General features: G+C 48.5%; 1 protein-coding gene across 1 annotated transcript; it reads left to right on the top strand.

Moving 5' to 3' along the window:
* The first annotated feature begins 341 nt into the window (after positions 1–341).
* RHBDD2 (rhomboid domain containing 2) lies at positions 342–12,608 on the top strand. The gene is made up of 4 exons (XM_079121599.1): positions 342–616; positions 2,784–3,191; positions 9,646–9,796; positions 11,738–12,608. The coding sequence occupies exons 1-4, from the start codon at positions 439–441 to the stop codon at positions 12,090–12,092; spliced, it is 1,092 nt and encodes a 363-aa protein (XP_078977725.1). The 5' UTR covers positions 342–438; the 3' UTR covers positions 12,093–12,608.
* The last annotated feature ends 249 nt before the right edge of the window (positions 12,609–12,857 follow it).

Raw genomic sequence — 12,857 nt, 5'->3', positions numbered from 1 at the left:
TGGTTCTGTCGCTGTCGTGTTATTGCATTACCCAGGGACCCTGCTAGACCGTTTCCTTGGGTATAAAATAGGGATGAACGCGGAGAAGGGGGCGTGGTGTGAAAGGGCGCGGTGGGCCGTTATCATCAGGCATCTAGAGCGGGGATGTGACATCAAAGCTCTTACTGGAATAATGGAGCTGGAGGAGCAGGTCCCCGCACGGGACTCGGTCCCCAAAGCTGCCCCAGCCAGAGTGGGGACTACACTTCCCGGCATCCCGCGCGCCCGGAAGGGCAGGTCGGCGCGCCGGAATTGGGCGGCTCGGAAGGGGGCGGGGCCCTGGAGGCGGGGCTTCCGGCCGGCACCTCCGCTGTTGCTAGGGGAGACAGCCGCAGGGAGGCGGAAGGAGCGGAGGACCTGCCACCTGTGACCGAGCGGAGCGCGGGAACGCGGGCGGCCATGGCGGCCTCGGGGCCCGGGTATCGCAGCTGGTGCTTGTGTCCCGAGGTGCCATCCGCCACCTTCTTCACGGCGCTGCTCTCGCTGCTGGTGTCCGGGCCCCGCCTGTTCCTGCTGCAGCCGCCCCTGGCGCCCTCGGGCCTGTCGCTGCGGTCCGAGGCCCTGCGCAACTGGCAAGGTGAGCAGGGGCGGGGCCGGACGGCGCGCCGAGCCCCTTCCCCAGGCTGCGCACGTCCGGGGGCTGCAGCCTCGCAGGACTCGCCCAGGCCTCGCCGCCAGCCTGCCCCGGGCTCCGTGCGCGTCGCCTTTCTCCCCACCCGGAGGTCCGGCCTCCTGCACCGCCTCTCGCTTTCCCCATTTCGCGTCTTCCCAGAGCCTGATCTTCGTCATCACTGTAATCCTTTCCCCTCCCTGTGGCCGCCAGACCGGCCAGGGCTCCAGATTCATTCCTTGATGATAAGGGTTTTTTCTCCCCCTTCCCATTTCATATACGCACCCACGTCTGCTTAAGACCAAAGCCCCACCGAATTTTTTTTTTTCTCTCTTCTCCTTCATCGAGACACTTGAGCGTTGTCTGTTGCCACTCCTATAAATGTCCTGTCCTCTCGAGGTTTGGAATGTCTGATTTTATTTTATCGGTTCCAGGGAATGAACCCAGGGGCGCTTTACCACAGAGCCACATCTCAACCCCCCCCCCTTTTTTTTTAATATGTTTAGAGACAGGGTCTTGCCGAGTTGCTTAGGAACTCACTAAGTTGCTAAGGCCGCCTTTGAACTCGCGATGTTGCTGGGATTGCAGGCCTGCTCTCCTGCACCGGGCCTGGAATGACTTCTGCGTAGTTCATATCGCAATCCTGACTCCCAAAGCCCAGCTCCTTGTGGGGGGCGGGGCTTCTGCATTTGGAGAGGTGTTTGCTTTTTCTGGGGGAGACAAATTTTGCAGACCAACTAAATATAAACATCCATTCATAAAGACCTTCCTGGTCTCCCTTTTTTCCTCCTTTTGTGGGAAGGAATAGAAGAAATTTGTGTTGCTCTTGTGCAATGTACACTTCCGTGCATTCATCTCTTTAATCCTCAGTGATTCTGTGACATAAGACACACATTAAATTGATCATTATTTAGATGAGGTTGAGACCTAGTGCAAAGCATCAGGGCTGTTAAAAGTCATACAACTGAGGTAGGAACCCAGCTTTTTGTTTTTATTGAATGATGGTTTGGAACTCGAGCCTTGGGATACATCATCCCCAAATCATATAGAATTGCTTCTAGAATCTTCACATTTATACTTGGAATTTCAGTTTCGGAAGTATTCAACAAATAATGAAGTACTCTTCAGATAATGAAGCCTTCCGGAGACGGCCTGACAGGTATATGGTTCCATAGCCTGCTCCCCTGCTCAAATCTAAAGCTGTTCCCTGCACCCCCGCCCCAGATACACACTGCACCTCCTCAGACAGAAGCAAAATGCTAGCCTACACCGAGCCCCTTGTTTTTCTTTAGTTCACAGCTTCCTGGGTGTGGGGTTCGTGGACATATGATCCTTAGTTATACAAGGGACCTTTGAAGGCCTCAAGTCTAACCTGTTACTTTGCAGTGAGGAAAGTGAAGCCTAGAACTTGACTAGCTCAGACAGCCCTGTTGTGGTGGAGCCAAGATTCTGCTGAAGGTCTTACAGCCCCCAAGTCCAGCGTTACTGTCACTTCAGTTTAGTGTTTTGGCCTGCCATGATATAAAATAATTAGATAACCATGTTCAGAAAAATGAGCATGATTCTTTGCTGTCTTATTGCACATAAACCATTTCTCTACCTGCAAGACTTTCAAGGAAGGTGTCTGCTTTCTATATTATGAATGCTAGCTTTCTAATCCTTATAGCTGCAAAATAATTCATGGTCCCTTTTTTCTTCCTCTGAACAGCCACTATGGAAGGAGAGGTCAGGATTACAGCTGAGGAGACTGGCACACAGAGTGTTAAGTGACACCCACTCAATCTACCCTGAAGCTGTTACAATTAATTAACCCTCAAACTGCCCAGTGAGGTAGGTCAGTATTAAAATCTAAAAAAGGATTATAAAGCACTTTGAAATTCAGAGACCACTCCATGACAGAAAGTTTTTTTCACACATGGAAGTTGGTTCTGACCTTCTCCAGGTCTGGGAAGAGCAGGGTTTAGACATCCATGCCTGTACTCTGAGTCTTGGGTCCTTCGTTGTTACCCCCATTGTGCATCACTGCTTTTCAGTGGCTCTCAGTTCTCTCTCCTGGGGGCCTACTGTCCCTTTCTTAGACGCCTTATAACCTGGCTTTCCCACCATGGAGCCTCTAACTCCGGTCCCTCTTCAGTTTACAGGCTGGTGACCTACATCTTCGTCTATGAGAATCCAGTCTCCCTGCTCTGCGGTGCTGTCATCATCTGGCGCTTTGCTGGCAATTTCGAGAGAACTGTGGGCACCGTCCGCCACTGCTTCTTCACCTTGATCTTCGCCGTCTTCTCGGCTATCATCTTCCTGTCATTTGAAGCTGTGTCGTCGCTGTCGAAGCTGGGGGAAGTGGAGGACGCCAGAGGTTTCACCCCGGTGGCTTTTGCCATGCTGGGAGTCACCTCTGTCCGTTCTCGAATGAGGCGGGCCCTGGTGTTTGGTGTGGTGGTGCCCTCGGTATTGGTGCCCTGGCTCCTGCTGGGTGCCTCTTGGCTCATCCCGCAGACCTCCTTCCTGAGTAACGTCTGTGGCCTTTTGATTGGGCTAGCATGTATCCTTCCTGGAAGGGAATTTAGAGTCATGCCAGGGGCGACGGGGGCGGTGGCCTGGGCTGTCAGGTAGGTAGTTTTGGACTCGGACACAGGCAGCCTACGTTCTGGGCAGCTTTGAAATCCATGGAGCCTTGGGTTGTGCAGCTCCTCAATCCAGACCAGGATTTCCTCGTGGAAAACATCAACATAATCATCTCCTAGTGCCAGCTTAGCCTAGCCCTGCCAGTTGACAAAATGTGCAAATTTCATGTTTTTTCCCCTGTAAACTTAGGTATAAACTTACATTGGACCAATTATCTATCATAAGAGTGTCCATTGGAAGAGTCTGAGATACATAAAGCTGGAGATGTTTATCATGGGGATAGGAAACATTTGGTGTTTGATTTTTTTGCATTGCTGAGGGTCAAGCCGGAGGCCTCACACATGCTGGGCAAGGACTCGACTGCTGAGTCACAGCCTTAGCCCCTGATTTGGCTTTGTCACTGTTTTTGTTTGACTTGATCTTGTTCTAAGAAAAAAAAAAAAAAGGAAGAAAGAAAGGAAAGAGATTTTTACCTTGAGGGTGGTTAAAAACTTAGGATAAGCAGGATAAGCTTTCCAGTCTCTCTCTATAGATAGATAGATAGATAGATAGATAGATAGATAGATAGATAGAGATATATAGATTTTTTTTTTTTTTTTTGTACTGGGGATTGAACTCAGGGGTATTCGACCACTGAGCCACATTCCCAGTTCCGTTTTGAATTTTATTTAGAGAGAGGGTCTCACTGAGTTTCTTAGCACCTCACTGTTGCTGAGGCTGGCTTTGAACTCAAGATCCTCCTGCCTCAACCTCCTGAGCCACTGGGATTACATGTTCCACCGTGCCTGGCTCAGCCTTTATATTTTGCCAGTCAAGGGGAAAAAAATCTATACTGCAAAGTGGAGTTACTTTCTTAAACATCAAAGTTAGTGGGGTTGGGGAAAAAAAGAATTGGTAGGGCAGGGGTTAGACAAGATATAAAATTTCATGATTCTGTACTTAGTAGAGGAAGTTATGTCTTAAGTATTGGTAACTGATAGCTCTTATTTTTAATTTCATAGATTTTTAAACTCATTCTAATATAAAAATGTAAAGACAAACTTTTCTTCAAGTACTACTTTAGCTGCATTCCATAAGTTTTGATATATTATGTTTTCATTACCACTCAGTTGAAAGTATTTTCTGATTTTCCTTGGAATTTCATATTATTGATTAAGTGAGTTGCTTAATTTGAAATATCTAGTGGTTTTTCCAGATTTCTTTTTTGTTATTTTCTAACTTAATTTCATGTGGGCACAGAACATTCTTTGTATGATTCTGATCCAACATTTGGTATATTGATGACTATTCTTGAAAAGAATATTGGGTTCTGACGGTGGTAGATATGGTGGTCTTATATCTCAAGTTGAGGTCTTGCATTCATAAGTCTTCTATATCCTTGTCCTAAAACCTACAACTTTAATTGTTGTCATTTTTTGCCTCCCAGTTGTTTCAGGTGTTTTGAATACACATTCAGGATTATATATATCATCTTAATGAATTGACGCTTTATCATGAGGAAATCGACTCCTTTTATCTCTGGTCATATTCTTTTTCCTAAAGTCTGTGTTGTCTTATTATGTTATGTTATTATGTTATATTATGTCTTATATCAAAAGAGTTATTCCAGTTGTTTTACCGTTAGGGTTTGTGTCATATATGTCCTTCCTTCCTCCCTCCCTCCTTTCCTTCCTTCCTTCCTTCCTTCCTTCCTTCCTTCCTTCCTTCCTTCCTTCCTTCCTTCCTTCCTTCCTTCCATTTTTGTGCACCAGGCGTGGTATCACACACTGATAATCTGAGCTACTTGCCTGAGGCAGGAGGATCATGAATTCAAGGTCAGCCTGGGCAACTTAAAAAGGGCTAAGATGTAGCTCATTGGTAGAGAACTTGCTTAGCACGTGTGAGGCCCTAGGTTCAATCCACAGTACTGGGAGAAAAATTATCTTCATATTTAAATAATATTTCCTTTAGGTAGCATGTTGTTGGTTCTCCAATCTGACAGTCTCTGCTTTCAAACAATATGTTTTGGGCATTTACATTTAGTGTAATTATTAACATGGTCAAGTTTAAGTCTACCAGCTTGCCGTTTATTTCATACTTCCACTCCCTTCTTGCCTTTAATAGCATTTATTTTTAATTGTATATTTGTATATTTTATTTGTGCATTTTCTTTTTTTATTCTAATTTGTGCATGACAGTAGAATGTATTTATACATTGCATATTTTTTAATTATAGAATTTAATCCTTATTAACTGTACCTTTGTTTAATTTTTTTTAAGTGGTTACTCTGGAGCATACAGCATATATTTTAAGTTTATCATAAACTACTTTTGAAATATTATGGGCCTGGGGAGATAGCTCAGTCGGTAGAGTGCTTGCCTTGTAAGCACAAGGCCCTGGGTTTGATCCCCAGCACCAGAAAAAAAAAAAGGAGAAAGAAATATCATACCACTCCATACACAATGTAAGACCTTATACAAATACAACATTGTATTCTAGTTACCTTCTTTTTGTCCTTTGTGTTCTTGTCATACATTTTATTTCTATAACTGTTATAAATATCACAATATATTGCTATGACTATAAGTATTAGTTATATATTTTTAACTTAAAAGACAATCAGACATTTACCCACATTTATTGTTTCTAGTTCTCCTTTAATGTGGATCCAGGTTTCCATCTGTTATCATTTTCCTTTGGCCTGAAGGAACTTCCTTTATCATTTCTTGTACAGCAGCTCTGTTGGTGATAAGTTCTCTCAGCTTTTGATCTTCTGAAAATGCTTTCATTCACTGTAGACTTCTGCCCATTTCTGATCTCCTGAGACTCTCACATGCCTGTTCTACTTAAAGGTGTCTTTGCAGTATTGTCTGTCTTGTTTTCTGTTTCTTTGTTTTTGTTTTTTTGTTTGTTTTGGTTTCGGTGGTGCTGGGATTGAACCCAGGGTTACATGCACTGAACTACGTCACCACCACCATCCCCTTTTCATTTTTCATTTTGAGACAGGGTCTCACTAAATTGCTCAGACTGGCTTTGAATTTGCTACTCTCCTGCCTCAGCCTCCTGACTGACTGAAATTACAGGCATGTGCCAGTGCACCCGGCCAGCTGGTATAGTTTCTGATGAGAAGTCAGTAATCATGTTCATTGTTCCCTTTGTATAATATGTTGTTTTTTTCTGGCTTATTTTATCTTTATCATTAGTTTTCAGCTATTCCTTTTTTATTATTGACATGTATTAATTATACATATTAATGGGGTTCAGTGTGATATTTCCATACGTGCATACAGCATGCACTGAAAATCCAACCTCCCATCTTTCCTTCAAACCTCCAAACACACTCTTGGATTTTTATTTAATTTAATTTATTTTATTTTATTTTTTGGCACTAGGGGTGAAACCCATTCTACCATTGAACCACATATCCAGCCCTTTTATTTTTTCATTTTGAGACAGGGTCTTGCTAAGTTGCCCAGACCAGCCTCCCTGGTCACTGGGGTCACAGGCATGGCCACTGCGCCTCACCCTCTCTGCTATTTAATTTGCGATGTATCTTCCGGAGGCTTCTTAGATTTTCCTCCTTGGGGAGTCATTGATCTTGGATCTGAGTAGAATTTTCTTGGGTTATGAGTCGAATTTTTATCAAATCTGAAAAAAATTATAGGCTTTTTTTTTTTTTTCCCTCAAAAAAATTTCCATCCTGTTTTCACCTTTCCTTCCAATTAAACCTGGTTAAACTCCTTGAGACGTTCAGTGGGTCAGCAGGCTCTGGTTCTTTTCCCACCTTTTCTCCCTTACCCTTCAGCTGGGCTGGGCTCTGCTTCCGTGCCTTCCAGGGCAGTGACCTGTAGCGTCTCACCTGCGCTGAGCCTGTTCCATGGGTTTCTTTTCACACGAATTTCAGTGCGAAAAGTTCCATTTGGTTCTGTTTTATAGTTTTTTGTTTCTGTATTGAGATTCTTCATCAGTTCCATTATTATGTTTGTTTTCCCTTAACACTTACATTTTAAAATACTTATATATCTATAATAACTTTTCAAATCAATGTCTGTTAAATCACCATCTCTGCCACTTCTAGATCTGGTGGTTTCTACTGATTTTCCTCCTGACTTTGAAGCCCATGTCCATGCTGCTTTGCATGTCTAGAAGGTTTAGGTTTTTGTTTGTTTGTTTGTTTTTTTTGTTTTGATACTTTTTAGTTGTTAATAGACCTTTAATTTATTATTATTATTATTTATTTAATTATATGCTGTGCTGAGAATCGGACCCAGGGCCTCACACATGCTAGGCGAGTGCTCTACCCCTGAGCCACAACCCCAGCCCCAGTTTTATTTTAAGCTAGACTTGTGAACGCTCAGTATTGAGGGCTGGATTTCATTGTTTTTCCTTGAAGAGTTTTGGGTTTTGTTTATGATAGGCGGCGAGTTAACTCGACGATTAGCCTGAAACCTGAGGTTTATAAGCTCGTTAGGGAAAGTCTAGGGTAGCCTTTATGCAACGATGGGTTCCACCTCATTTTTAAGGCATTATCCTTTTGAAAGTCTTCTGAAAGTCCCAGGTGCTCAGTGAGCTCTCTTCACTGTCCGGTGGACCTCGAGCATGTCCCTCCCTTGTGCTGCTTGCAGTGTTCCAGTGGTTGTTTCCTTGCTTGGCTTGAGGAGTGTCGGCTCATGCACGGGCACTCTGTGTTCCGCCAGGGACTCGGGACTCTGCGGATCCTTGGAGCCCTCCTCCTCCCCACTACCCAACCCGCCATTCCTAGCTAGTTCATCCTCGCCAAACTTGTAGCTGTCCTCCTGGCCCACAAACAAAGGCTGTGCCTGTGCCACCGTTGGATAGCACCTCTGGCCAGAAGCCTCAGGGCTCACTCCCGGGGTTTGCCTCTTCTTACATCACAGTCCAGCGACATTTGCCCACAGGGTGGAAACAGCTGTTTAATTTGTTGTCCTAGCCAGTGGTTATTTGTAGTGGAAGGACTAGTGGGATTACTTAATCTGAGTTGGAAGCAGAATTGATTCTTGAGATCATTCGGAAACCATCAGCCTTGACAACTTTTGTCCTCTGGTTGTCACTCGCGGTGGTCAGCATTTGGAAGTACACTGTGTTTCCTAAAAGAGTGTAGAAACGCACAGTAGCATGTGTAGTGTTGGCACAGTAAGAAGGGAGTGGCCAGTGGCCTGGATGCTAAACGTTCTCTGATGAGCCAGGTGGTGCAGCCCAGTAAGGAACTGTCTCGCTTCAAGTGGCAGCTGCGGCCCCACTAAGGAGCGCCTCCCGGAGCACCCTTCTCTGGTGGGGCTCCCGCAGCTCTCTCGCCCCCAACCCCTTCCTCCTGTTGCTACTCCCAGTCCAGGTTCAGCTCTCACCTTGCTTCCTCAGGGGGAGCCTTCTCTCTGATGAGGTCAGGATCCCTGGCGTGGTGGTCCCTGGGTCAGCTTTTGTGTACTGCCACCTGTTCAACCCGTGTCTTCTTCCTTGTCTGGCAGTTACTGCAGACTGAGCATCCCCAATCTGAAAATCTGAAGTCCAAAATGGTCCAAAATCTGAAACTCTGAGCACTGACATGCACTGCAAGCAGAAAGTTGCATGCCTGACCTTATGTGAGGAGTCCCAGCCAAGCGGGTGCACTAACAACGTTGCGTAAAATGACCTTCGGTCTGTGTGCTTGAAGGTGTAGATAAAAGAAAGACTTTGCATTTAAACTTGGACCCCATTCCCAAGATATCCATTATGTATGTGTAAATCTTCCAAAAGAAGAAAAAAATCCAAAACCCTTCTTGGCCCAACCATTATGGGTAAGGGATATCCAACTGGTACTTACTCTGTAGTCCAGCTGTGAGATGGGTATTTAATAAATATTTGTTGAAAGGACATGAATAAATAAAGGCTGAATCTTTGTGGCTATGTAGGTAGAGGTTCTGACACAGACTAGATGACCAGGGCATTGTCAGGTCACTTGGGATGGTGACAGCTCATGAGGTCAGTGCTGTCAAAGAGGCCCATGGGAAGCTCAGGTTCAAGCAGGGTGCCTTGTGTTTAGGGCAAGCAGATGTCTCCCCTCTGGGGAATATTAGGACAACCCCGTGACTCCTGCCACTACAGGGACAGGTGTGCTGGCTTATGGCCATGACTGCAGTGTGAGAAGGCTGGAGATGGGGGGATGGGCTGGCAGAGGGGCGGGCAGGTCCTTAACCCCGCATGCCTGCCTACATCACTGGACCAGGTTCCTGGAGCCTCTGGGTGGGAATGGACTGAGCTCCCCTGCCCTGGAAACCATCCGAGTTCATGAAACAAGCACGCGGCCTCTGGACGAGCCAGGAGCCTATGTTCACAGGTAGCACCCGCCACCTCCCTTTTGATGCCTTGGGTTCTGCTTAACTCACCCACTCAGATGGCCTCACGTACTGCTATTCCATTGACCTCTCGGAACGAGTGGCGCTGAAGCTCGACCAGAAGTTCCCCTTCAGCCTCATGAGGAGAATCTCCATGTTCAAGTACGTCTCCGGGTCTTCAGCTGAGAGAAGGGCAGCCCAGAGCCGGAAGTAAGTCCCAGAACCCCTCCATCGCTGATAAGCCTCTCCAAGGCCTGTGGAGGGTGCAGCTGGCTAGCCTGGGTCACAGGGAACGTGGGGAGGAGACACGTGGAAGGGGCCAGTGTGCACCCAGCACACTCGCCTCGCCCGCCTGAGGCCCTGGGTTTGACCCCCCACACTGCGAGAAAGTTAAAGAAAATGTGTGCCAAGATCTGAGCCCTCCTCGCTGCCCTGCCATCTAAGGAAGTGCCTGTGTGGGAGTCGGGAAAGGTGGCCAGTGCCAGGCTGGCTACCAGCACTCCCATGGCCTTCCTCCTGCACTTTATGAGGAGGCCAAAGAGCGCAGGGTGCCGTGTCTCCAGATAACCCTGGGTCAGGAGAGGAGCCTGGTCTGCACCCAGGTCTCCCCCACCCGCTGTGCATGCTACCTCTGCCTTTGTGTCTTCACTGGTCTTGTCCTGCTGAGGCTTCGCAGCAGAGGACTTGGCTTTTCCTACAGTGGTCCCTCCAATACCAGAACTTTCTAGGAAGTCGAGGTGCTCTGTCAGTGACCCGCATTCCCTCCTTGCTGCCTGGATGCAGGTTTTGTTGAACTGGAAGCCGTTCCTTGGAGACAGTCCCAGCCTTCGCCAGCCCAGGGCCTTTTGAGCATTTTTTTAAGGCAGGAAGGGATACCCGGAGAAACGAAGTGCAAACTTGCCTGTTTTGCTCTAGGCAAGTAACCCCTGGGGTCTGTCTGTGGGAGACTTTAAATTTAGACTGAGCTGTCCCAGTGGTGTGCACCTGTAATCCCAGTGTCTGGGGAGGCTGAGGCAGGAGGATCACAAATTCAAGGGCAGCCTTGGCAATTTGGTGAAATTCTCATCAACTTAGTAAGTTCCTGACTCAAAAAGTGCTGGGGATGTGTCTCCATGGTACATTGCCCAGGGGTTCAATCCCTAGTACCCCAAAAAACAAAGAGAGTGTTATGTGGTTTTTAATTGTTCCCATAGACTCTTGAGAGGGCTTTAGGGTCTTGGGTGCCAACTCCACACTGGGAAGGACTCCCCTGTGCAGTAGCTGATGCTGGTCGCCAGCCACACTCATGCCCCTGGTGGATGGCGCTCTCCCAGGCAGCCCCCAGGAGAAGGCTTCCCTGCTCCGTGACAGTCAGCCTTTCTGAGGCTCTGCCCCACTAGTGCCAGGTCTGATCCTGCTGTAGTATGACAGGCAGGTGGAACAGGGAGAGGTGGGGGCCCTTTCTGTTCTGCATGTAACTGGTGTCTGGTCTTTATTTGCTAGGACCTGCTGCAAACTCCCGGAACAGGACATTGTGTTTCAGGCAGCTGAACAGTGGGTCATAGGTGGCATTGTGACAGCATGTTTATTTTGTGTTGAGACAGCTATTTTGGACCGTTTTATCTCCCTGGCTGCTCTTAAGAAATCTCTCAACTTGGTTGTTTGTTTTCTTTTGTGGTTCCGGGAATGGAACCCAGGGCCTCACTTGTCTGAGGCCAGCGCTCTACCACTGAGCCACATCCCCAACCCCAAGAATTTTTAGATTTTTTCATGCCATGTGAAGGGTTCACGAAGTGTCCTGTACCTGAACTCAGGTGGTGGGTCAGTCAGATGGGTTCCTGCAGCATGCGTTCCCTCCTGAGGGCGCAGGTAGAAAATCTAACAGCAGACGCCTGGGCCTGAGCCTCATGCTCCTCCGAGGCCACACCTCTGGTGGCCATGCCCTCTGGTGCTGTGCCAGCTGTGACCTGCCAGCCCTTCCTCTGCCCTCGCACTCGGCATCTGTTCTGAGGTTAGAGATTAGCCTTTCTCCTCACTTGGTCGTTAGAGCTAGTCTCAGAAAATGTGCAGGGCGTGTCGTGTGCCCAGCAGGATGTGGTCCTCTCGTGTGGCATGGCCTGCTGTGCCTTGTCACTGCTGGCCAAGTGACTATTTCCTCTTGTTCCTTTCTAGGCTGAACCCTGTGCCCGGCTCCTACCCCACACAGAGCTGCCATCCTCATCTGTCTCCAAGCCACCCTGTCACCCAGATGCAGCACACCAGTGGCCAGAAGCTGGCTTCCTGGCCGACCCCTCCTGGGCACATGCCCAGCCTGCCTCCGTACCAGCCCACCTCCGGCCTGTGTTACGTGCAGAATCACTTTGGTCCGAGCCCACACTCCTCCAGTGTGTACCCAGCTGCTGTGGGGACCTCCCCGGGGGCCCAGCCCCCTCCCCCCGCCAGCTGCCCTGGCACAGTATATTCTGGGACCCTGGGTACGTCAGGGGCTGCAGGCCCCAAGGAGTCCTCCAGGGTCCCAATGCCCTGAGAGAAGGTCCCTAGAAGTTCTCTCAGTTTGGCCTTCTGGGGAAGGTCCTGTCTGGGCTGATTTTCTTGGTGAAAACTTATTTATTGGTACCTCCGTGTGCCAGGCGTGTTGAGTACCTTGACAGACAGATGCCCCTGTGTCCGCCTTCATGCTCACGTCGGCTGGTGAAGTGGTTTGAAGACCTGGTTTACATGCACTGACGACGTGAGACACATGGCACTGGTGGCACAGCTGGGTTCTTAGCTCCAGGCTCAGAGCGCCTCCCAGAGGGCGTGGGAGGAAAGGGCAGGGTTCAGTGGCTGCTGAGGGCTCTTGCAAGCCCCGCTTTCCTTCCTTCTGTGCGCGTGCTCTGTGCTCTGCAGTGTCCGTGTGTGTGCTGGGCAGTCCCCAGGCCTGTGTAGTGTATCTCCCCCGCAGCCTCCTGCACCTAGACTCTCGTGCCCAGCCGTGGTGACCTGCAGCCACGTGCTTCTGGGCCATCGTGTTGATGACCTTGTATAAAGAACCTCCAACCTGTTCACGGTGTGGCTTCTTTGCTCTGGCGGGAGAAGATGGCCTGGAGAGGGGCAGGGCAGAGAGAGCAGAGGGACCAGGGCTGGGTCAGACCAGCACGCACACCCTGTAGGTCAGGAGTGGGGACTCGGTGGAGTGAGTGGCAAAGGCAAGGCGGGAGAGTGGGCAGCCCAGCCACAGGCGGCAGCAAGGTGCCTCCCTGCCCCTGGGGAGCAGCAGTGTGTGGATCCTGGGAGCTGGGACCACGAGGAC

Source organism: Sciurus vulgaris, assembly GCF_902686455.1.
Source record: "Sciurus vulgaris genome assembly, chromosome: 18".
In the NCBI taxonomy this organism is placed as follows: domain Eukaryota; kingdom Metazoa; phylum Chordata; class Mammalia; order Rodentia; family Sciuridae; genus Sciurus; species Sciurus vulgaris.
The sequence above is the reverse complement of the archived record's forward strand: the minus strand, read 5'-3'. Positions and strand labels throughout refer to the sequence as shown.